Raw genomic sequence first — 24,128 nt, forward strand, 5'->3', positions numbered from 1 at the left:
TCTGACCAGAGAGGGATAGTTAATCCCATCTGATAAACTATTTGAAGCCAACGTTAAGGTGAATGCAAAGTCATCCTCCTGTAGTCCTAGTGCGTCCAACGACATCCTGTCTTACTCTAAATATCATGTTGAATATTGGACCAGAATTGCTCCAGACGGTTTCCTAATACTAAATGAGAGAAAGCGGGAAGTTATGTATTATCCCATCACGAAAGGACGAGTATACTCATCGGTTCGAGGATGAAAAGTGGCAAAGTCGAGAGTAATGATGAATAGCATTCACCTTTTCACTTCTCATATGAGCTAGACTAGTCTAGGGCAAAACTTGATCAGCAACGAGCTATGCCGAATGAATACAATTCGCCAAAGTGTCTTTTACGTCTGTTTTGCCACTGTAAATGCTAATTGACATTTGCCTCAATCCGAGTGGTCCACTCGCGTTGCAAGCACATGGATAAATGTGTGTTTTTCATGCACATGGTCCAGGGCATGCAGGTTGTACCTAGAGCGGTTCCTGAAAACGTGTTCGCTTGTAATACTGCAGATTATCCGGGGTGGCATTGTGAGACATGCATTTTCCCCCATATCGTCGTCTTGGCATTGCCGACTGTGGGGATCTGGAGTATTCAATCGTCCTTCCGTCAATTACCATCGGCAGTGATATGTGTAATGAGTATATGTACAAAGATCATGTGCGTCGTAAGAATTTACACAATGCTAGATATGTATGACCCCAAGACTATGCACCACCGTTACCATACCGCAAATTGACCTTCATCGTGACAAGGTTGCGAACAGAAAACAAAAGATCTTCGATAGGAGTTTCTGTTCCAGACAGTAGCCAGGATCCTGTATATCCTTCCTCCCGTAGTAGGATTCAATGGCGCATAAGCTTGCTTGGATGTCCTGAAACGTATAAAAAGAGAAATGGTGACATTCTTTCGAGGCGAAACTTAACATCCAAGAAGAAAATTGAATGCATATCCATATACAGTCAAAGTCGCGCCCCTTGGCGCAACGGACTTTCATGTGAACCTGTAGATCCGAGAACAAAGGCAATAACCAGCCTTGTTTTTGGTGTCCCCCCCAGAAGATTGAAGTTGCTAGTAATATCCTTTTTTGGTCATAGGGTAAAACGTTGATTGGTGGAGAGGGTTCTTTCCGGTAGAGCGGGCCGAAGTTCCTCTCATCCTGCATTTCCCCACCAACCATCCTTTGGATTTCGATAAGTCGCGTGCAGCATAGAAGTAGTGCAACCCCCAGTTTTGGTTTTTGCGTTGTCGTAAGCCTGAATTTCCGCGCTGCAAAGCCGCTTGAAATGGCAAATTGCCATGGCCCAGAATTATGGCTGCAGGATAGATGGGGTGGGCGCAGGAGAATCCGACGAGGCTGAATGGATCAATTATCAGTAGGCGCCCATAGAGGAATTGATTCCAAGCCACTAGGTTCGAGCTTGTACGAGATTTGCAATATCCGTCCGATGGGTACATGCCCAGTTACAGTATCTCTTGCCGGGCTAGGTTGAATGACGATGATTTCCTGCAGTGAGATTCAGTTGGTATGCTTGCAAGGTCGGTCATCGTCAATACGCTGTGGCGATTGTCGCTAAACTGCGAGTGCATGGAACAGATGCATGTGAGATTCGTTAATAGTGCTGAGTCGGTAATTGTCGTACAGAGATCTGGTCTCATACTCAGCCATTCAGGAAAGTCCGTCGCCGGACTTCAGCTTCTTTGATAATCTCAGCACCGAGACTCAGACTGGGCGCAAGAACTGCCATCCTCTCAATATCCATGATCACGTCGTTAATAATCTGATCGATGACCTCACGGTGGGGTACAAGAGTTAACAGGATGCTTAAAAGCGACGGTGACATCGTCGCACCCATCACGAGGAGGGTTTGTGAGACGATGGATAGAGCACCTTGCCATAGATATGGCATGTGGCCGGCATGACTGTAATGTTTTTGTTAGATCTGGGAAATACCAAGGGACGGGCTAAAACATGAAAAAAGACAGTGTGGGTTAAGTCATGATTTCTGAGCAGTTGTCAACTTACTGTGCACCAATATGCTCCAACTGCCGGATGGAGGCTTCCAGACACTTGTGGCAACTGTCCCGTACTGATGGGTCTAAAACAGCTTGCTCATTATCGAGAACCGCCAGGATGTATGGCCGGTATATGATCGTTCGGCAAGCAAAGAATCGTAAACGCAGGACGGTCTGTACTGGATCCGCCAGTGCTTGCCGCGTAAATGGAAACTGCAGCGCTACGGGCAGACTTTCGTACCATTGAGTCAGTTGGAAGTCGAGTTCCGCCACCACTGGTTCTAGACTAGTTGTCGATGCCATGGAATCTTTAGAGTAGATGAGTTGACTGACGCGGTTCAACAACCGCCTCAGTGCAATCTCGGCCAAGAAGTACCACAGATCATCACGGCCGACTGCTTCAGACTCCTCACCCTGGAATCCACCAGGGAGCCCGACGTGCTCTTCTAACTGAACAACCCCAGAGTGTGGCAAGTCAAGCTCTGCCAGCAGATCGCTTTCGAAGAGCAGTGCATTCCAGTAGATCCTTTCCGACAGTTCCCTTTGATCCTCCGGAATCCGTGTTGGGGTCATAAGGAGCAGCTGTAGTTTGCTGCTCGTGGTGCATAACAGATTCCAAGCTTCTAACGGTCTCACCAAATAAAAGAGGTAGGCAGCCGCAAGAAGATGGCACTGCGCCGCCAAAACGCTGTTTGAGGTCATCATGCCGGGAAGCAATGACCAAGCTGCCGTGAAGTATTGTAACCCTGGTGGATCCTCCTGAGGAACAATCCTAGATATACTTCCTCTCAAGCTTGCCTGTCCAAGTGCAAGTACCAAGAGAACAATGCAGCTCTCAGGCCCTTCCCGGAACCCATTCGACAAAGCGCTTCTATAGTGGCTTCTCCAAGTGTAAGGATTCACGCAGGCGTACCAGACGTTTACTCTGTCAAAATATGCCTCAATATAAGCATGCGTATTGGAGAGATCGACACACGGTGTTTTTGCAAGAGAAGGAAGGGGTTCCCGGGCCATTTCGAGTTGCAGTAATATCTGAGGATCATAGGGCCGTTGAACCAAGTCTCGGATCAGCGGCCACTGCAGCAGGTGCAGGGCGGCATTGGTGTGCACTTTTGGCATTGTAGATATACTATTCGTTGTATGTTGCGTCCAAGTACCTAGACCACCGCTAGGTATGATCGACACAAAACCTGAGCTGGCATTGGCGAGAAGATTATCAGCACTCAAACCAGTACCATTGCTGATCGGTGGCGAGTTCTCAGCAATGTGCATGCCGTTCGGACTGTTCACTATACTCATCTGGAGGAGACTCTCGATACGATTGAGCCGTTCCAGAATGAGTTTATCGCCAGCGTCGAGCTTGATACCGGGCTCACGGTATATGCATTCCGCACCAAGTTCAGTGCAGAGCTTGCACTTAGGTTTGGTCCCATCGCATCGAGATTTACGGGACCGACAAACCTCGCACTGCATTATCATCAGCAAAACCAGACGACCATTGAACCACCGTCGCAACATACCGCTATCGTCGCTCTCCTACGAGGGTAGTCTATGGTGGCGTCTGTGTTTCGACGCTTCAACGGATTTATGCTTTCATCGCTGGAGACCTTTTGCAAGTCACTCATTATCTGCTCTGGTCGCGCCTCGGAAGACTGAGATAGGTTTCGTGTTTTCTGCGCAGATCCCAGAATACCCTCCCTACTGAAAGTTGCAGTTCGTGCTGTCTTTGTTGCATTCGGTGACTTCAGAGACGACCCGTTTGTGCTACCAGTAGGTTGCGACGGAATATCGACTGTGAAATTTTCTCTATTTGGCAGGGGAAAGGGCCTTCCCGAATTGCTCATTCCTCCCATGGAGCGAGGAGAGTCGCCTGTCGACGAAGGTGACATTCTGTCGCTTTGCAGACTGAACGCAGTCAGCGAAGCGGTAGCCAGAGCTGAACTCATGGGTCTGGCGATGCAGGAGAGGGAGTACTTGACTCGTGATAAGCTGTGAAACTAAAAAAGAACTACAAAGTCTTAAAAATAAAGTATTTACCCATGACGCCACACGTAATTCACTGAAGAGGAAACCATGGAGATGACGAAGAAAGGCCGTCCAGGGAGGGTGAATGCAAGGCACAGCAGAGACTGACTGGTTATTTAAACGGAGCTTTGGAAACCGGAGGATCTGGTTCTCCCATCGTCTGCTCCCCGTCCCACCCATGCAAGGTGCAGAAGCGATGCATAACACCCCAGTTCGTCACCCCCAGTTCATCATACTATGTATTAGGTGACGCCCCATTGAAAACCCCAGACGGTTCTCCGATAGGGTATAGCTCAGAAGCGGAATTAGCTATGGCGGTACGAGAAGCATTTGAGGCAGCCCTGGGTTCAATACCTGAATTATTCACAACCATGACACATTGTCCGAAGAAGGTACTTTCTTGTACAATCCACACGTGGGATTGTTGTTTTCAATATTACCGAGAACGATCAAATGCCGCAGAAGAGTGGAACAATAGTCCTTCCAGAAAAAAAAAAAAAAAAAAAACCTGAGGACTTGCATCAAGATTTGCGACTTGGTGGATGAGACCCTGCTTGGTCTTAATAGGCTAGGATCATTGGAGTCAAGGGCTCAGATTGCGGGGAAGCAGATGTACTTGTCAATCATTTACTACAGTGGTTTCATACCTGAATGTTCAAGAGGAAGTCCATCAAGAAGACCACAGCAATAGCGGAATGATTATAAATCTTTTTAGGAAGCTGCCATTGCCTGGAAACTAGTGCAGTTCATCATGCTGCTGCTCCTTGTCATACGTGCACCGACACTGAACCTTGCGCGTCTTGGAGTCGTGAGAGTGCCCAGCTGTGTAATACCGGATGGAAGGAAACCACTGGGCGGCGGTCCCTAACGGCCGGAAAAGCCGTAGCGTAAACGAATAAGTTGAGCCAAAGTAAGGAACAAAAGGGACATATGTGTGCAGAGCGGTTAATGACGGGGATTGGTGTAGTTTGCACCTATAGCTGAACAGCAATTCATGAGCGCAAGTATGTATGTACACAGTATAGCATTTCCGTTGCTTGGGCACTTCCAGTAGGCCGCGGTCAAACTTTGACCGTCAGACTCGCTACCACTTTAACTGTGTGGGTTTGTGGCAACGAAGTGAGCGGGGGCCTATCGCATCAAACCATCCACTGCAGGTCAGCGTTCAGGTGATCGTTAAAGGCAGCACGCACTGCATCCGAACTCCGAGAACATGCCAAATTTTGACGATTGCTACTGTAAGCTGCTTCCTGCATTCCCTTCATGTCTTCGTCTAACGTAGACTGCATACTTCAACGAGAGTGGGATATCATGATGTTGGATGATCATTTAACTAAACCTGACTTTGCTGCAACAGTCCCCCCGCAAATTAGGGTATTCCAGGTACAATCCCCGCAAGCTCAATTTCAACGCCCTTTTTTTTTTTTTTTTTTTTCTTCCCCCTCGTCTCCGAAGCGACTGGAAAGCTCATTTCGAGAATTGTTGGCGAAGGATCGCAGGCGCTGATAACTATCAAGGATTTTGTCGGGGCATTTACTACTCACAATGTGGCTAACCTAGTTCGCTGTGGAGCAAACTTTCATCTTGCGTAATTCTGCGAGTTCAGGTTGAACCTATGTCATTTTTTCCCGTATTCCTCCATGCATGCCGTTCCCTTTCATCTCCTATCCGCTGACAGATCCTTACAGAGACACTGACAGACACTGAGATCAATTTGTGAAAATGATGTTGTCGAGACTCAGAAAAACAAAAAAGTGGCTACATGGATCGCCGGCCTCTCCCAACAGGTTAAGTGAAGCAGTACAAATATCTCTCACCCATGTCCGCCAAGACACGGCACGTTTCCCAGGATAAGACCAGGGGATTGACGCTGAGTGTGGCAGACTGGACACTCCAAAAGGCGACCTGTTATGAGAACGAAGGAGGCTAGAGCGCCATAAGCCAACAAATGACCTCAAATGACCTGTTCTCCCAGCCTATCACAATGTATAACGGCCGTACCAAACTATGGTCTGTTGAATTACAATGGCTCTCAACGGCCCGAATGGAGTGCTTGGTGTCATGACTGATGGTCAAAACGTGGCAGTCAGTCCTGCATAAGCACGAACCTTACTTGACACATCTAATTGAACTGCATTAATACAACTTATATTTGCACTTTGCCCATATCAATGGAGGCATGGCTGCTTATGGGGAGATGGCATTGAATTTTGAACGGGCTGCTTGCCTGAACAATATTGCAAGTTTCAAGAAGAGTCTATTCGACCATACACAGCACACAACAAGCTCGACATGCGACATGCCAGTTGGCAATTCAAATATAGTCTAAACGGAAGTGTTAATAAATGCGGCATCGTTACACTTTTTTCTGTCTCTCATAAGGGACAGTTCAGGCGGCCATTATAGACCAAATCGATGAAGTCATTCAAAACAGAGTGCGACGGTCGTGACATCTAGAGCCTCGATTTGTTCCATTAGAAACGGTCGCAGCCACTTGCCGTCAATCCTTGCATCGCTTGGCCTGGTACAGCTAATTTGAGAGAGAGAAAAAGAACTCGATGGCTTAGCAAAGTAACCTTGCTATTGCGGTTCGTTTAGCAGCGATGTTCCATTTATGCTACGACCTTTAGAAGGAACCCACGGTCGTTTCGTTCCATCCAGCCCTCCCGGTCCCCGAGAACTTGGCAACTGTCAACAACATCTCGTTCACCCCTGATCATATGAAATGACCTTCAGCTGTCTTCCTTGAAGCTGAATCGTCATATGCTTGTCCAGATGGGCATTCATCGGGTAGGAACCTCCGCAACCGTTCGCTCTCTGGAGTCCACAGTCTTTGGATTTCTGTGTGGCGAGGGCTTTAGGGACCTGACGTTCCGATGAATGAATATACTTTCTTAATCCAGATATGTGTTTGAGTGGAAACCAGCAAGTACGGCCCGCCTTGACGCGTAGCAATCCCCTAGAAGAGCGCGGCAAGTCCGGCGTGCATGTACAACATGCGGCCATAGTGTTCGAACCAGCAATGCGTCGGCTTTCTGTTCCGGGTCTGATGCAGATCTTAGTCCCTACGTCAATAGTGTGCGATGCAGTCAACCAGACATAGAGATTGGTGTTAGGAAGCATAACATCATCCAACCTCATCGGGTTTATAGCCTCGATGCCAACAATACAGTGCTTGACTACCTCGCAGTATTGAACAGACAAGAAGCGGCTTCGACCCTTCGTTAATGGGCGTACATACTTAGCCTCCATATGCCAGGATCACGAATATCTTTCAACTTCTGTGACGCGTATTGCATAAATTTTTCCACCCTCGTCTATCTCGGGGCTGGACTCGCTCCGTCTCGAACCGCATGCAGACGCAACATCGCACAGTTCTATTTTTGTTACAGCAATTAATATGTGCGTCGCCACTTGCTATCAGTATATATATCGCCAATGCATATTACTGCCGACACTCCGCCAAGCGAGGCGAACGGCTTCGGACACTTAATCTATTTAACATATGTCAGTGGCCCAACCCCGCAAAAATCGTTGTGGGCATCGCGATCCTACGCGTCGATAGTGACGCTTACACGTAAAATCTGGGTAGAGCCTCATAATCACTGTTATATGACCGTATAATCTTGTTTATTCTAGTCTAAGTATAGATTCTTTCCCGTGACTACTCATCAAATACTACTGAGGTAACCTCACCAGCCACCGTGGCATTGGCTATGAACCGCTTTAAAAGACCACTCTCAGTGTCACGCTGAATGATTACGACACGACTGTCTGATTGTAGTCCAACAGCTACCAGGTCACCTGCTTTGTTGATAGAAAATTGTCGTGGGAACCGTCCACCTGCAGGAAAGGTCTGGAGTAGGGCTAGATCTCCAGAGCTATGGTCTACAGAGAAAGTAATGAGAGCGTCGGAAACAATCTCAGTACTGTTGCTCACATCGAAATTGGGTATCGTGAGAGAGCTCTCGTTACGGGAAGAGACAATTAAGAAGTTGTTGTCAGGCTTATAGCAGTGTTAGTGATGTGTATGGGTATAGTGGTAATGCAACTTACTGTTAGTGTAATCTCCGCTGCTGCTGCGCCGCTAGGAACAATGCCTCCAGCCCCATGGGTGGTTATTGTGAATAATTCGGTAAACCCTAATGTAGAGTCACTGTTGTATGTGACGTCGTACCCAGTGATCGTATTGGCCAGCTCTTGGATGAGATACAAATAAGTCCTGTTGCCGGTGACCAAAAAAGTGGCGTGTCGTGGACCAGAGCCAGGAGCAGCAACCAGAGCATCTATTGCAGTCCAGTTAAGCCCCCCTTCTTCCACGCGAAACACTCGGACCAGATCAGCGCCTAAGTCTGGGACGAGAATGTACCCTCCGGTAGGGTCGAGCAAAGCCTCATGGGGATGTGGAGCATCCTGCCGGTCAGGGACGGTACCAGGCTGTTGAAGCTTGAATGTCCGGTTCTGCAAGGGCTCCAACACAGAGGGGTCCGCAACTGAGAAAGTACTGAAACTCGAGCCGCCACTGATTGTAAAATTAGCAAAATTCTATTCCGCTCTCGAGGGAGCACTGAGTGGTGGGGAGCCGGAATCAGAACCCGGGCATTGGTCATACAGAAATATAGATATCAGGTGACAACGGATGCGAACATACTATTGTGCCAAAGCTAAGCCTTCTCCACCTCCATAGATGATTGCACTGACTGGACCAGAAATTACGCTGAGTTGGTCAAGTTGAACCAAGTTGCCATCACTGTTGGTTTGGAAAGACGACAAAGACCCCAAGGGTGTGGTCAACCCCTCATCTGTGCAGTAGAGAACTGATTTGGTGGAGTCAAGGGTAAGCCATGATGGGCTTGATGCACACCCAGTTGAACTCGAGATAGCCTCAAGTGCAGCAGTGGTGGTGTTGTCGACACTAGGCAGGGTCAGGTTTAGCGTGGTGACTGTGCCGGCATACGATGACACGTAAAGAAGCGTCGCCGAGGACGATATCACAAGTGGCAAAGACAGAAGCCCGGCCGAGCCTAGACCTTTCAACATGGTAGGATAACTCCAAAGAGATGAAAGCAGTTGACCAGCGATGAGGAGGGAAACCACCAAGGCTAAGACGCAGGTCCCCAGCAAGAAGATAAACCTTCTCAACACAGCTGTAGCCGGAGAGCTCATGGCCGACATCGTCATTCAATGTCCGCTTCGTAAAAGCTTCGCGGCGAAATAGACTACTAGTGTGACAGCGTAACAAGGTTGACTCCGTTGAAGGCCAAACGATTTACCTGATCAGGAAATCGGCTGCCTCGAAGAACCACGCGATGAGACTTTAGCCGGACAAGATGGGCCTTGGTTCGGGAGCAACATCAAAGAGTGTGGAGGAGGCGCCTCGGTCATGTCCAATGACTCGTGCTTCAGTCCTGCCAGTGCATGAAATGTCGACTCCGTTGGTGATGTAGGCCGAATTTCCTTCGGGTCTAGTATGAAAATACAAGTAATTGGGGACAGGTGCCAGTGCAAGAAACGCCAATGAGAAATTTAGGGGTCGCCTGCGGCCTCCATGGATGACCTTATGGATGGGCGTTGTTAGGTAGTGTGGGGAAATGGTGGGGAAGTGAGGGGCGGTTTGAGGGTGCAAAGGTTCAAACAGGGGGTACATACGCAGGGTACAGATCCAGAGAGTTGGGGTTCAAACGGCTAACCACCATTCAATCTCTTGCTTCGGATTTCTTGGCGGAGAGACTTGGTTTGTGAGAATTTTCGAGTGGGTTCCCATGATACTCAACTGTTAATCTATTTCGCTCCAATGGCGCAGAGTCAAAACTACGTACCTCGCGGTACTCGCAACCTTTCGTTGGAGTGTAGTCTTGAGAATGCACGAAGTGGACCAGGTGCCACGCTGCGGCTATGTCCTGCAGTAGCGAGCAGATCACGAGTATCGCTCACCGAGCATTGTCAAATTCCGATACAACGAGCAAGATCTTGTTTTTCTCACCGGATTCTTTGGTAGATTCAGTGTATCCAGAAAACTGCATCACACATTGGTCCAGGCTTGGCCGCTATGGTCCGGCCATTATGCTATAGACAGCGCGGCATGTTGAGAGACGGCACGGAAAGCAACCCGCGCCTAGTTTAGTCCAAAGAGTACAGGCTTTTCTTGTCTTTGGCTGCTGTATGCACTTTGTTCCATGGATCCTGTGATGTACAGACAGACAAGCTGCTTGCCAATGATCTCTACCGCAACTGCAACACTGCACCGGCAATGCAAAGCACATAACCAGAATAGAACATCATCGTCCCGACAGGGCAAGCGAACCCTTGACTGGGCATTTCGGGGATTGGCGAGACCATACACTGGCTTCACCTTGCATTTCTCAGGCGAGATGCGCACCAAAGTTATCTCAGTAAGGCGCATATAACATCGCTGCGGCATTGCTCCGGCAATTGCTCCGGCAATTAGACCCTTGCCAGAGACCGCACTGCGCCATTGATGTTGATACACGAACCATAGCTCAAGTATTGTACAACAAATATCGATCTGTGAGAGCAATCTTGGACTGTGACGAGCGTGTAGGAGCATTCGCATATTGGTCGAGAAGCTCGGCACAGATCCCATTGCGAAGCAATTGCAACCGAGGAACTGTTGTGGATTTTTGAGGGTAGCAATCGGAATGAAACTTGCAATCGTCGAACCTAGCAAGACTCTCATGCCGGGTTATAAGCCACTGCACAAGCGAACTACCAAGTATGACTACAGATGCTTACGAGAGAATCCACGGCAGGCAAGCATATGATCTTTTTGTGGTTTATTTTATGACCTCGGCCGTCAAACGTACGCTTTCTCTTTTTAAGAGGGCCTGAGCGTCAGACACCCTGCAAGTGGTGGCGTATGCCTTTGCAGGTACAATTTAGCCTGAAGTTGTGTTACCCCAGTTGGTCTCAAGAACTCGTGGCTTGGCGGATGTTTCTTAGCGAATATATGGTTGGCGTTTATACTATTGATCTTGTACCGCCGTTCCGCGAGAAAAGCATGGATCTTCAATTAGCAAATTTCCTGGGAAATGCCTAGTGTTTGTGTAGAAGCGTAACAACGGTGTCGTGTGTGGCTTCATACCCGACTTTCTAGCTCGGTCGTGTAGCAAGAGGGCAAGCAGTGGGCACACGTATTGGTGATGTGTCTCATGCTTGTAATCACGGGCATGAACCGAATCATCTATGTCATTCAGATATTAGTTTTGTTCGTCACTACATCATGTCAACATTGTATTCTGCTTATGCCAGTGCGGTTATTATCGATTTTGCTTAATCACCCGCTGGATTTCAGCGTCTTGCCGTTCTTATTTCGTGTTATCGTAAAGGTTAACATATTCGCTATAAGTTTGCGGGTGTTCAATGCTCGTGTGACTGATTTAGGAACCCAGGAATCTCGATGGTTTGGTCGCGTCATTAAATCCGCCAGAGTGGTCCAAATTTCGATCCTGGAGTTCATGTTGTATCTTAGCTAACCCTGTCATGTTGTCTATAGTTTCATACTGGATTATTTACTTGTCCTAACCGCGTTGATTGGGGCTGAAAGCTGGGAAAGAATTTCAGTAACAGGTGCCACTTCCAATAGACCACTGCCCATTTGGCATTTTCAGGGTTATCTATGTTTGTGTAATAAGCCATGGTATATACTTTCCCGAATAATATACTTAGGTCTTGATATTGTGAATAATTTTAAGATAATACCAAACCTGAACCTGAACACATTTGATCTCGACAAGGTTCTCCTTTTACTACGATTGGGTGTTATATCAGTCGTTTCGACTTAGCAAAATCGTTGTCTCCCATAAATCTCAAATTACTAAAAGCTAATCAACCCGCCTTCCCATTCTCGAGATTATGATTCGCAAGAATGCTTGGATGCTTCCAGCCCAGCACCTCAGCGTAGAAGATAACCCGTGATTTAACTTGATCTGTGGCAGAGAGTAGAACGATGTGAGTGAGTCAACGCGGTTTAATCCAACTACGTGTACCATTTACATTATATATTGGTCTTATTTCGATGAAGACTAAGAGGTGTTTTAAAAAGAGTAACAAAATTCTATAATCACAACAACTACAATTTCGAAAGCTACAGAACTTTTGTTGAAAATAGCATACACATCAAGCGCTTACCATAATAGGAGAAGATGGCCTAATATCTTCTTTCGACTACAAAAGGTCATGTCTTCAAAATTCTCCAAAGCATTTTCCATCAACTTACGATTTTGCTCTCCACCGTTCTGCTCGAGTGCTTCTCGAGCCTGGATGAACTTCAGCTTCAGCTCCCATACATTGATGATCTCATTGACGTCCTCCCGCTGGAGTCTACAATCTTTGCAGTAATCGTGAAAGCGCCCACCCTCCGGTATAGTCTTGGGAACCGTCAGAATACTCTCAATGTCAAGGACATGAGGCATCCTTATATGTCCGCATTTGGAATGACGGAAAGAAAACTTGCAGAATGGGCAGTAGAACCGTCGACCACTCATCCAGTGGTGTAGACAGCGGAATCCAGCGACATGACCACAGGGCATGATGGATGGCTTGTCATCCCTGATTTTACAATCGAACTTTTGAGAGCTTCATTGTGGTCTCCGTGCAAAGCTAGCAAATCAGATGGTTGACTTAATCGATTAGGAAAATCGTGAGCGGGCTAGGTATGAAATATGTACTGGATACAATATTTTTGGGACAGAAGGGTTTGGGTGCAATAGTGCTGCCAGTACAAGCATCAATGATGCGTATAGATGGTTCGGTGGATTTAATGATGTGGTGAAGGTCTGATGAATTAAACCTCGGACGAATAGGACCTCGAATGTCTGGGGGTGTGTGTTTCCCAGAGGAAACACCCGACATTATCGGCACGGAGAGTTGGCTGTCCTCAGATGTGTCAGATTTTGGTCCTTGGGTAAGTGTGCTATTCTCGATTGACTTTTCCCTCGTTGCATCCCAATATGTAGGCTTCAGGGCAGCTTCCGTGGGCTCGTTTCACTGAGATTCCTGTGTATGGAAATTAATGTAGCAGTATCTACCTTCTTCTGGGATAAGTCTTCTAATCCTATCACCTGGTAGACGAGGACTTATGACCATCGTCTCGCGAGGATTGATGAAACGCCTCCGTGGCTGAGGAGCGGGTCGAAGTTGAAACACCGGGAAGCCTGGCTGTAGATCATAGTTGCTGCCGACTGTAGGCCGTAGAGTGTACCTAGGCGAATACAATGTTGATATACTAAGTGCGGCAAGTTGATATCCATCGTGATGTGTTTGAAGTGCCACGTATTGTGTTGCAGCAGTGACTGAGTGAGACTGTGGGGAGGCTGTCACTGGGTTGTGTTGGATATGTTCTTCTATGATGTCGCCTTGAGAGGCTGTAATTGTGCTAACGGGTCCTTCTGCGATTGTCGCTGTCTGTGCCAAGACGGAACTTGTAGGACAAAATACTTTAGCCTTCGCCGAGAGCTTCGAATCACTTCTTGGTCGCAATTCCTTCTTCCGCAGAACGGCGGTTTTGCTGTCTATCGAGCTGTTTGTGATGCAGGGTGACTTTGCAAAGATGGCTAGCTGGCTTCTTTCGAATTAGGCGTATAATATTCAGTGGCTTCTGAAGGCATGTTATTATTTGCCAATGAGCTCAGATCCCATCGCAGCGTGTCTGTAGGCTGAGGAGGTAATGAAGATTGTGCAGTGCCAGGTTCTTGTGCTTCTTGCTTCCCAGCTGCCCTATTTCTCTGCGATCCAGTCCTCCCGCGTATCTTCTTCTTCTGTCCTTGCTCTTGACAAGCTGGGGTGAGCTCATCCTTTGCCGCGTTTGTTCACTTGTACTTGCGAACCTGGACTCATTTAGTGCTATTTTGTCTTGATTATCAGTAGAACTCGATTCCCAGTCTCTATTTTGCGCAAAGTAATTGTTTCAGAATGTTAATAATAGTTGTAAAGACTGGTGAGTTTGTTCAAAGCAGAAGTAGTCTTTTATTGGCGGACATGTCGTATTCGGAGATAAAGCAACTAGCTGGTTCTTTTTCTCATTTCTTCTCTCGTTAGCCACATCGTGACGGATATTGTCAACTGTTGTGAAAAACTCAAAATCACGAAACAAAGAAACGAAGAATGTCATACCACTTTCGTAACATAAGTGACAAGTGATTTGAAGAATAGCCAGATAGCTCAGCTTCTCGAACAGATCATTATGCTGGCGTTTTGATGGGAAACGCCTTTTTTTCCCTTTTGGGTATTTGGCGCAAGACTCGTAATATCTCTCTGCGTAATAAATATTGATAATCACAAAATTTTACTTTTTAAGAGCCTGGTTCATCGTCGATGTGTTTGTCCTCGTCGTGGAAACCTCGTAGGATAGCTGACATAACAAGACAGACTCTGCTATGGCCTGATTCCTACTTTCCTTTAGGCTTGGGCTTGATCTCTGACCCAAAAACACGACAAATCAATTGGGGACTGAAGCATAGAAGATTGATGTCAGGCCGTCCTTATGGGTGTGCAGTTTCCGAAGCCATAATTAGCACAGACATCATGTTTCAAGATAGGAGCTTTCTGGGCTGCTGAAATTCAATCGAATCGTAAGCTCCAACGATACATTCGTGACATACCATCGTAGGTGCAACAGCCAGATGGTCCAGTGATTATGATCTCATTGTCTGATTGGTCAATTCTATCAAGATTAACTTATCGTTACAAATTAGTGGAACTTGTTAGCGAACGCGGGGCGGTTATCAACGGTCCCCGCATAACAGCCCCGCCGCTATCGCAAAGGGCGTACGGGTCATACCAGTAAGTAACACAGTATCATTGGAATGTTTTACCTCTTCAACTTCGCCAAACCCACTGATTAGGTGCTCAGATCCTGCACAGAAGCCCTCTAAATTTGATCCTGCTAGAAGCTCTATTTCTATGCATTCTTTCTCCGTTTTATACAGCTCAATTCCTAATGAAGAGCCTAGCTCGTTCGCAGCCCATAACGGGTTTACACGTTATACGTTCGCTTAGGTTCGTCAAGAGCATTAGGCGAAATATCTCTACAACACCGCGACAATGGAGGCCGACCAACGTTGGTGGCGTTGGTCTTGCAGCCAGAGATGCCAAAGTGGGAGAGCAAGCTCCAGAACCCCTCACCGTTGAGGGCATCAAGACACGGCGAGCACTGGCTGGGAAGTTGGTTGCTGGCACTGCAGCTTACTCAGATAGCGACATGTTCAAATCACCAGTAAGTCTTGCTTTCGTCCAAACACCTGCCACCTCCGTTGACCTGTCGTGCAGCATGCGTACAAGAACCCCAAAGCCCGAAGATGGGATCGTGAGTGGTCTAAGCAAGAGCTCGATTATTTAGATATTCTAACGAAATGCAGATCTCTTGAGTGCAGAGTCCATAGCACGCAAACCTTGCGTCCTGAAGCAAGCGGCTAAGCACCTTAAAAAGCCTGGTTTGGTGTCTTTAGGAGGTGGGCTGCCTTCTGCCGAACACTTTCCATTCGATTCAATGAGTTTCAAGATACCGTTGCCGCCTCAGTTCTCGGAAGCGGCAACGCATGCCTCCGGCAAAGACGTCACCATTGGTAAGCGTGATGTTGTAGAGAAAGATGGTGTCTTCGATTTGAGTATAGGCCTGAATTATGGCCAATCCATTGGCTCGGCTCAAGTTCTTCGTTGGGTCACGGAACACACAGAGCTTTGCCATCGGCCCCCATATTCAGACTGGCGCAGCGCTTTGACAATTGGAAGTACTGGAAGTCTGGAGTGCGCCTACAGGATGTTCTGCGACCGGAACAGAGGTGATAGTGTATTGACTGAAGAATTCAGTTTCAGTACGGCACTGGAGACTGCCGCACCTCTTGGCATCAAGGTGTTCGGTGCCAAAATGGACGAGCAAGGCCTGCTTCCGGAAAGTATGGATGTTATGCTATCAAAATGGGACGAGAGCGAGCGGGGTGCACGGAAACCGACGGTCCTCTATACTGTCCCATCGGGACAAAATCCCACGGGTGCTACACAAGGGAAGCAGAGGCGAAAAGATATCTATGAGGTTTGTCGGAAACACGATATAATTATTTTTGAGGATGAGCCGTACTACTTCCTCCAAATGCAGCCATATACTGGCTCAGACTCACCAAGTGTCTCCCCACCAGCCAATGTCGACGAATTTCTTGGCGGCCTGATTCCCAGCTTTTTAAGCATCGACGTCGATGGTCGAGTTATGCGCCATGATTCCTTCAGCAAAGTAGTCGTACCTGGAGCCCGTATGGGCTGGATCACTGCAAGCGAACAGATAATTGAGCGTTACATTAGACACGCTGAATCTTGTAGTCAAGGCCCCAGCGGCTTCTCACAGCTTGCTATGTACAAGCTGTTGGATGAAGAATGGGGTCATGAAGGATACCTCCAATGGTTGATGAATCTTCGTTTGGAATATACAAGCCGAAGAAATGCTCTTCTGCGGGCTTGCGAGAAATACCTTCCTCAAGATGTAGTGACCTGGAATCCTCCAGCAGCAGGCATGTTTGTGAGTACATTCTTCTATGCGTCGAAAAGAACTTCATTAGAGAACCTTCAACTAATAGCGAATAGCTCTGGCTCAAAATCAACCATGAACAACACCCAGAGATAGCCAGCAAGAGTCTACTAGATATTGAAGAAGAGATTTTCAACTCGTGCATAGAGAAAGGCGTCTTGGCATGCCGGGGCTCATGGTTTTTGGCTGAACATGACAAGCCGCTGACGGCCCTTTTCTTCAGAACGACCTTTGCTTCAGCTTCGGAGGAGCAAATGGGGGTAGCGATCGAGCGATTTGGTGCAGCTGTTAGGGACAGTTTCAAGCTTAGCGATTGATAGCAAGCGATGATTTGTGACATAACAAGTCTCGACGGATATACATATATCAATATATATTGTTGCCCGTCGTCCGCTTCGACAAATCATGCTTCGAAGTGCTTGAAACATCTTGCGTATCAAGCTACATTGAATATCACTAGATAATACTGTGAGTGCTGTTTATGATCACTAATTATTGCTCATACTAGTCAGTTGACGTGAGGTTGCGGTCTGTTCAGTCACGTAATACTCCGATAAGTTGGACATCAAATGTACTTGCCGCGACTGTGTTAGCTAGTAAACAATCGGGGGTCAAGTTCAGTCAACTGAGGTGTGGATAACTTGGAGCCTCCGTAAAGGCGCAATATACAAGCACTAATCAACTATGGGGAAAGGTCAAGCGTCTATAAAGAAGCAGCCAGTCTTCCTTTACTTACAGGTACATAAACAATTGTCGGCTGTGGAACAATTTGTAGAAGTGAAGTGGTCCAATTTTAGCAACACACGTTGGAAATACACACGACTTGGTATGATATCGTTCCTCAAACCGATACTTGTCGATAGCTGTACGTGCCGGTTAATGGGCAGTGTTCGTGTTGATGCTAATCTGTTTACCGGAAGGAGGCTCCAAGACTGGTTGTGGTTATAACGCTATAGGTAACCGGTAAATACCGTGTTTTCCTTTCCTCATAAGAGACAGAACCTCGGGCGTGTGAGGGCGGTCAGCTCCTAGCGTTGAGTTTTAAACTGGCGATTGCCTAAGGTCAGCGTTATGGTAATTTCGAAACATAGTTCAAAGATGTGAAGAACTTATACGCTGCCTTCATAGATACGATTGGTGTTGCGCATAGAAAGATAGCCGAAGCATTTCATGGTATTCGAAGATTTATTCTAAGCGTTCATGCTGGCGCTATATATTTAGTTTAGAGCAGGATGTACGTTATCGGTATAGAACCTTACTATGTTGATCATTATGAAAGCACGGCTCGGGTGCAAGGTGCATATATTGTTAATCATACGTAGATAACTATTGACCACACTGCTTGCGTTTGTGTCACATACAAAAACACCACAATCCTGTCATCTAGACTTTCATAAGGTCCAGTCCCTATGCAGACATATCGAACGATTTTCTTTGACCGTACATATTCTGCGCCCGATAAGGCGGTAGTTTTCGCAAGTTGGCAATGATCATAAGGAGAGTTTGTAGTGGTTGCCCGCAAATAGATTACAGTTCCAGAGACCATTTATTTAGAAAAACTTGCTGAGCGCTGCCAGATTGTTGATATCGACGTAAGTTTAAATATAATTAGCGGTAGGACGTCAGCGATAGTATCACCACATGCGGGAAGAGTTCTTACAAATAGTCTGATATGCAACTGAAGGCGAAGGGCACAGGGACGTGTAAGAAGAGACCAACCGCAGCCATTGCATTGCTGACGAGACTGCCGAATCCGAAACTAGTGACTATCGACGGACCGTAGGTCTTACTATTGACCCCGACCTAGAAGCTGACAATTATACTGTAAATATTTTAGTTAGGGCACCCGGTGCTAGTGGGCGTAGGTGACCCCTTCTTACCAACATCAGTCTTCGTTCGCTAGAAGCTCATTACAGTGGGTTCTCTTCCAAGTCAAGCCTTACCTTTTCCTAGACAGAAGCCGATTGGGGTGTGACAAGAAAGCTAAGATTACTGAACTCAGTAAGATCTTGATACCTAGAACAATCTGATCCAATTATAGTTGAACGTGTCTTGTATGCATATAGGCAGAAACTTAAATGCCAATCATCTAGGTTGATTTGCTGCGGCCCTGGCAAATATCCTTGTCCATCCACAGATTATAGTTAATGGTTCAGAACACTTCATGAAAAATAACGTCCACAACGGTAGGTGAATTCACGTAGAAGAATCGCCACGTCCTCTTGCACAAATATAATCCTCAAGCTGCTAGATATGACAGTATAGTAAGTGATTGTGTAAGTAATTTCCGGACAGAATCAGGTCTCGTAGCGAAATTAAACACTATCGACGCAATCAGAAAACAAAACGCTCGCCTCAAACATAGGTGCCAGGGAGAGCAATGTGTCTTCACCTTATCGTCCACGAAGATGGACTCCTCGATACCAATATCCGACACGATACCCCATACGAACATACTCGCCCGCCAGATCAGTGAAGCACAGGTAGAAAAGGCAGCTATTTTAGAGACATTCGGCCGAGTCTCGCAACTTGCTTGGGTCGGCGCGGCCTTCCCTCCTAGATCTGTTGCTATAGTCCTACCTTTTGGTGCCCTTTTTTCGAACTTCGATATGAAGTGGCTCTATGTTCCTGACATTTTCTTGTTCCAACTGGGCTCCGTAATCTGTGATGTCACACCAAAAAAGAATGCGCTCCTTGTCGGGAGAGTCATTGCAGGAACGGGTCGGACCGGCATATATATTGGAGGGCTGGACAATTTCTCGGCTCTCACAAGTCGAGAGGAGCGAGGAACTTACATCACCGGCATCAGTTTTGTTTGGGTTGCATTCGCATTGGCCATTGTTTTTGCCGGCGGCGTTTGGCCTTGGGAAGACAGACGGACGATCACGACAGTGGTGTGCTTTGAGGTTGTCCTCTTCCTTTACACAGCCCATCGGTACTTTTTTTCTTCTCACATCGCCGAGCACCAGGTCCTGTCCCGGTCATTTTCTCAGGTCTCGGACCCAGATTCTTCTCTACATAGGAACGTCTTGCGCAATTACCACACTTTTTGTTACCACGTACTGCATCCCACTGTACTCCCAATTTGTTGCCGGAGACGCACCTCTGATGGCTGCCGTTCGACTGTTGCTATTTTTGCTGATCGCTATATCAGCCAATCTAGCTTCTGGCTGGACGCTGTCCAAGATCAAATTCTGCACGCCGTTCTTTCTAATATAGGTATCTCCATCATACTAGGTGGTGCACTTTTGTGCGCCTATCTTGAATCTTTGACTTCAGCAGACAAGGTCTATAGCTTCACAATTCTCACGGCTATGGGCACAGGTTTGGCTTTGCAGCTCGGATATGCAGTCGCGAACACTGAAGGTTGAGTTCCAGGATATTATCAATTCCATAAGTCTACAGAACATCAGCCAGATTAGATCCACGATTATATGCTTGGCAATGACAGGACAGGTCTTTCAGTCGGTCGCTGTCAACAATCTGACCGTCGTGTTGGTAGGCCAAGGTTTTAGTCAAAGGGAGATACAGAATGTTGTTGTGGGGGGCGCAGAGCATATTGTTTAAGCATTTGAGCGATGACCTTCGATGACCTTCGAGTCGCAGCAATTGCCACAATCACTAGCGCCTTGCAAAATGTTACAGCTTTTTAGTGTGCTGTAACGATCTCTCCGAAGAACTTCCCCTTATTCATAAGGGCAGTGTCGATAAAAGTTGCATGTCTGTTTATCAGTGAGGTAAACAGATGGACGACGAGTCTCAGCGATTGAAGTGGAGAGCATGCTACAGCCCAGGCCGACCTGAACCCTAGCGTCAAGCTTCCACAACATGTCACCCGGAACGCCCCATACTCTCTTCCCAATCTGAGAACCAGAAGGGTTGCGGTCTAATAAAAACCAAAAAGGAAATAAAAGCAACATATGCACGCATATAGAGAGACAATGTCGACAAAACCGTGAATTAAAAAGTTGGGCCCTACCCCGGGATTGAACCGGGGACCTCGTCCATATTCTCTTGAGAAGAATGGGAGTTACCCGAAGGACGAATCATACCACTAGACCAGCAGGGCGATGGATCGACAGAATGCGCCGATGATGAAGCTGATGACAAATGGAATTGTTAATAACTATATTTTATGAGAGCAGGGAAAGCAGGGTGGGTATTGACACACGAGTTGATTTGTGGGGCTTGAGCCTAGCTCGCATATGCCCCCACCTACACTGCTATGCTTCCAGGTCTCAACCGCGTTCGGCTGTGGCGCTTCAACTTCACAAACCGTCCTAACAATTATACGACTCCCATCCGACTGTGTCTTTTCCAGTGTTGCCAGCTTTTGCTAACCTTGATTGCAGTACTGGCTGGGCTGAGATGGTCGGCAAGTGCCTCGTATTTGTGCGTGTTGTGCGCAGTTGCTAGGAATCACTCTGTGATGGCCGATAGTTAACCGGCAGCTATGAACAGTACCGTGTTGTGGACTTAATATCTAGATATATATGTACGACCCAATTTGACCGGCGACGAGTATAAATCATTGTCGACCGAGATAACTCGAGCCACCATGGCTCACTTAAAAAGCATCTGTAATCAGCGCAGGCCCTACGCGATGTGGAGTGGTTGATGACAATGGTAGATGCTGAGTAGAGATGCTAGGTGAAATACCAGGTGTGTGCTAAAGCAAAGGGCAGTATTATCAAAAACTGTCAAGATATGGAGTGCCTGAACATGCAGGTATTGTTGAATTTTCCGTCATTTTCCATCTTATTCTATATTATACTGCGGGCTCCCAGTCGACAATCACATGATACTTGCTCAATCTTCTACATCACCAGGTTATCTTATGTCATTACGGTGAAAATCCCCTGAATCCAGCCAGCCGTCATTCTTGCACATTTGTAACCAGTCCCTCGTGTACTGGTTGAGAGAATGTTTCAGTGATTGGCCTTCATGATAGATCTATCCATAGTAAACAACAAACTTCACCAGTTGTTTCGTATCTATGCCCATAAGAATATTCCCGGACAAAATTGTAGGCGTATATTACGTCTACATCGCCAAGCAGTGCACTGCTAGTAGGCGTTCTAGATGAGAGCATCTTAACCCCCTTTGATAAACTGAAGTTCGCTGTGGTGCAAGAGCAAAGCGCCATTTTGATAATTATATTCATCTTAGCCGGCGAGGGTAAGTTTGATACTTGCTTCAGAATGCTGGAACCTCGAGTACTCGCTTAAAGGCGCCGTGCCGGCTCACCCAAATGGTACCTAGTCTTTCGGATGCTCAGTTGTGCAATCAACAGTTGTCTAGCTCAGAAGGAAAAGAAAGCAAAGACAAAAGATAGAGTTTGACAAGGGGACTAGGTATTCTGCTATCTTCGTATTAGAGATTTTTGTCTTTACAATTTCGGGGCCCTTCTGATGGGGTTTGTTCGCTTTCTCCTGAACAGTGAATAAAGCCACTGTAACAGTCTTCGCTGAGTCCTTATCTCACCTGCTGCTCGACGTCTAAGCTGCTCGGTTTATGATTATTTTCGCGATTGCACACTGGACAATGATGTCCACTCACTACTACTACTCCATCCATTTCAAGGCCTTGTGCACCTATTGGAACTGGCGGGACACAGCTCGTGTTCTCAAGTCGGAGGTTATCTGGCGGTCGACGGAAGCCTCTACCAGAAGTTGCGAGAAGATCACGCCATGGGGTCCGAGAAATATCTTCAATGTGCACTCGGCCACGCATTGGATTGATTGTCTGTCCTGTCTGGATGCCTACGAATGCAGGTTGTTTATAACAACCACACCATTCACAGTGTATATTGACATATTTCCCTCTCATGTTTTAGATGCAGGCTGAATTATGATATAGTATGAATGGTCAGATACTATCATTCTTGAATAAAAAAGCGATGTCAGACTATATATATTGACGCAAAGGCTCATGCATTTGGACAAAGCCGATTGTCTTAGAACCATCTCCAATGCCTTTCTTGTTCAATCCGGTCTTGTAGCACAAATACATTTGGCTAGTTAGGGCTGTTAACATAAAAGTTCGGCATTGTCTTACCATGGCTGCTTAGTTTACAAATGGTTGACAATTGAAGGCAGGATGGATACCTTACTAAGACAGCTCAATAATGGCAAACCACGAGATATCAATATGCTTCTTCTGGTGTGCGAACCACCGCTCATGGACACGAGCAGAAGTGGACGTGAAAGATTTTACTACATCACGGAGTCCGGGATGTGGAAGAAAGATGTAATAACGGCATTTGAATTTGCTAATAACCAAAGCCAAGACTTGGATAGTATTAATCTAACGTCAACAAACAAAGCTAGTGTCACGTAATTACAAACAGGCGTGAAAAAATTATGTTTTGACAACTTCTCTAAAATATTACAATTGTACAGGACTAAGTAGAACACAAACAAAACTTCATCTAGGTGATGCCGCTCCACCTTCTCTTTTCTGGCTCACAAGGGGTGGGCTATACTCCTAGTTCCAGTGCAACAGCCACTTCAACCACTGGTAGCCAAGACCAGGGTATCCATGAGGTGGTGCACCTTGACCTTTACCGCCTTGTTCACCGTCGTAGTTTTCTCCGCCCTGACCCTGCTCACCATCGTAGCTGCCGCTATCGCCACCATATGTAGGTTCAGGCGCCACCGTAGCGTAGACTGTCTCGGTGGCAAAAGTTTTGGGGTCTTCGTAGGCGGCTGTTGGCTTGCCACCGTATCCGCCATCAGCAACACCTGTAGGTTCGTAGCCCTCAGGGTAAACGGTCTTGTAGACGGTGGTGGTAACGGTTCCATAACCACCATCCTCGCCACCGTAAGAGCCTCCATCACTGCCACCATACGAGCTACCCTCGCCGCCAGAGCTGGCACCACCTCCATAAGAGCTGTCATCGCTTGAGCCGGATCCCTCACCACTGTAAGAGCCCTCGCCGGACGATTCGGAGCCTTCGCCAGAGTAAGAATCTTCGCCACTGCCTGACGATCCAGAGCCCTCGCCAGAGTAAGAATCTTCGCCACTGCCTGACGATCCAGAGCCCTCGCCAGAGTAAGAATCTTCACCACTGCCTGACGATCCAGAGCCCTCGCCAGAGTAAGAATCTTCACCGCTGCCTGACGATCCAGAGCCCTCGCCAGAGTAAGAATCTTCACCGCTGCCTGACGATCCAGAGCCTCCAGAGCTCTCGCCCTTGCCACCTTCGCCAGAGCTAGAGTCACCTCCTTCCTCTCCACCATAGCCAGAGCCAGAACCTTCGCCAGAGCTAGAGTCGCCGCCCTCCTCTCCACTGTAACCAGAGCCCGATGAACCCTCGCCACCAGAAGCGTCCTCACCGCCGTACGATCCCTCTCCTTCACCACCTGAAGAACCTTCGCCGCTGCTGCCGCCCGAGCTGATGGGGTTACCGTTCTCGTCGCAAGGTTCCTCGCTGCTGGCACTTTCCCCTCCGGAGCCAGAACCGGATGCTTCGCCCTCTCCAGAGCTAGATGAACCACCCTCACTATCACCTCCACCAC

The 24,128-nt window shown here is 47.3% G+C and overlaps 8 protein-coding genes and 1 non-coding gene across 9 annotated transcripts; 2 read left to right on the forward strand and 7 right to left on the reverse strand.

Annotated features, from left to right (window-relative positions):
• Window positions 1-1,693: 1,693 nt before the first annotated feature.
• On the reverse strand, window positions 1,694-3,937 carry BKA67DRAFT_510577 (uncharacterized protein; the record flags this gene model as incomplete). Its single annotated transcript, XM_046097335.1, has 3 exons — window positions 1,694-1,955; window positions 2,059-3,515; window positions 3,569-3,937. 3 exons carry the CDS (start codon window positions 3,935-3,937, stop codon window positions 1,694-1,696), a joined length of 2,088 nt encoding a protein of 695 aa, XP_045963665.1.
• Window positions 3,938-7,737: 3,800 nt separating this feature from the next.
• On the reverse strand, window positions 7,738-9,113 carry BKA67DRAFT_589505 (Lactonase, 7-bladed beta-propeller-domain-containing protein; the record flags this gene model as incomplete). The annotated part of the gene is made up of 3 exons (XM_046104471.1): window positions 7,738-8,079; window positions 8,130-8,595; window positions 8,725-9,113. 3 exons carry the CDS (start codon window positions 9,111-9,113, stop codon window positions 7,738-7,740), a joined length of 1,197 nt encoding a protein of 398 aa, XP_045963666.1.
• An 838-nt stretch (window positions 9,114-9,951) lies between these two features.
• Window positions 9,952-10,860, reverse strand: BKA67DRAFT_17194 (uncharacterized protein). The gene is made up of 2 exons (XM_046095228.1): window positions 10,057-10,860; window positions 9,952-10,002 (listed from the first exon to the last, which is right to left on the reverse strand). The coding sequence occupies exon 1, from the start codon at window positions 10,768-10,770 to the stop codon at window positions 10,189-10,191; it is 582 nt and encodes a 193-aa protein (XP_045963667.1). The 5' UTR covers window positions 10,771-10,860; the 3' UTR covers window positions 9,952-10,002; window positions 10,057-10,188.
• Window positions 10,861-11,918: 1,058 nt separating this feature from the next.
• On the reverse strand, window positions 11,919-12,622 carry BKA67DRAFT_529684 (uncharacterized protein; the record flags this gene model as incomplete). Its single annotated transcript, XM_046099109.1, has 3 exons — window positions 11,919-12,019; window positions 12,080-12,115; window positions 12,310-12,622. 3 exons carry the CDS (start codon window positions 12,620-12,622, stop codon window positions 11,919-11,921), a joined length of 450 nt encoding a protein of 149 aa, XP_045963668.1.
• A 2,291-nt stretch (window positions 12,623-14,913) lies between these two features.
• BKA67DRAFT_544778 (pyridoxal phosphate-dependent transferase) lies at window positions 14,914-16,967 on the forward strand. The gene is made up of 4 exons (XM_046101292.1): window positions 14,914-15,306; window positions 15,360-15,396; window positions 15,449-16,599; window positions 16,665-16,967. Exons 1-4 carry the CDS (start codon window positions 15,031-15,033, stop codon window positions 16,923-16,925), a joined length of 1,725 nt encoding a protein of 574 aa, XP_045963669.1. The 5' UTR covers window positions 14,914-15,030; the 3' UTR covers window positions 16,926-16,967.
• Window positions 16,968-19,016: 2,049 nt separating this feature from the next.
• On the forward strand, window positions 19,017-19,979 carry BKA67DRAFT_652766 (uncharacterized protein; the record flags this gene model as incomplete). Its single annotated transcript, XM_046106219.1, has 1 exon — window positions 19,017-19,979. The coding sequence occupies one exon, from the start codon at window positions 19,017-19,019 to the stop codon at window positions 19,977-19,979; it is 963 nt and encodes a 320-aa protein (XP_045963670.1).
• Window positions 19,980-19,982: 3 nt separating this feature from the next.
• On the reverse strand, window positions 19,983-20,607 carry BKA67DRAFT_544780 (uncharacterized protein; the record flags this gene model as incomplete). Its single annotated transcript, XM_046101293.1, has 1 exon — window positions 19,983-20,607. A coding segment is annotated over exon 1 (230 nt), but the record flags the coding sequence as incomplete, so codon positions are not given.
• BKA67DRAFT_t34 lies at window positions 20,580-20,677 on the reverse strand. The gene has a single exon. It is a non-coding gene; the product is annotated as a tRNA-Pro (tRNA).
• A 2,296-nt stretch (window positions 20,678-22,973) lies between these two features.
• Window positions 22,974-23,926, reverse strand: BKA67DRAFT_544781 (uncharacterized protein). Its single transcript, XM_046101294.1, has 2 exons — window positions 23,772-23,926; window positions 22,974-23,726 (listed from the first exon to the last, which is right to left on the reverse strand). Exons 1-2 carry the CDS (start codon window positions 23,847-23,849, stop codon window positions 23,118-23,120), a joined length of 687 nt encoding a protein of 228 aa, XP_045963672.1. The 5' UTR covers window positions 23,850-23,926; the 3' UTR covers window positions 22,974-23,117.
• Window positions 23,927-24,128: the final 202 nt, after the last annotated feature.

This window comes from Truncatella angustata (genome assembly GCF_020726525.1).
Source record: "Truncatella angustata strain MPI-SDFR-AT-0073 chromosome Unknown BKA67scaffold_1, whole genome shotgun sequence".
NCBI lineage: Eukaryota > Fungi > Ascomycota > Sordariomycetes > Amphisphaeriales > Sporocadaceae > Truncatella > Truncatella angustata.

Excerpts from the sequence above, each read along its gene's own strand:
- BKA67DRAFT_17194 (XM_046095228.1), bottom strand. The coding sequence starts at position 10,770 with ATGAGAGTCTTGCTAGGTTCGACGATTGCAAGTTTCATTCCGATTGCT.
- BKA67DRAFT_544778 (XM_046101292.1), top strand. The coding sequence starts at position 15,031 with ATGAAGAGCCTAGCTCGTTCGCAGCCCATAACGGGTTTACACGTTATA. Across the intron at positions 15,307-15,359 it reads GCGACATGTTCAAATCACCA|CATGCGTACAAGAACCCCAA; the intron begins GTAAGTCTTGCT and ends CCTGTCGTGCAG. Across the intron at positions 15,397-15,448 it reads CAAAGCCCGAAGATGGGATC|ATCTCTTGAGTGCAGAGTCC; the intron begins GTGAGTGGTCTA and ends AACGAAATGCAG.
- BKA67DRAFT_544781 (XM_046101294.1), bottom strand. The coding sequence starts at position 23,849 with ATGGTGGAGAGGAAGGAGGTGACTCTAGCTCTGGCGAAGGTGGCAAGG. Across the intron at positions 23,727-23,771 it reads TGGAGGCTCTGGATCGTCAG|GCAGCGGTGAAGATTCTTAC; the intron begins GCAGCGGTGAAG and ends CTGGATCGTCAG.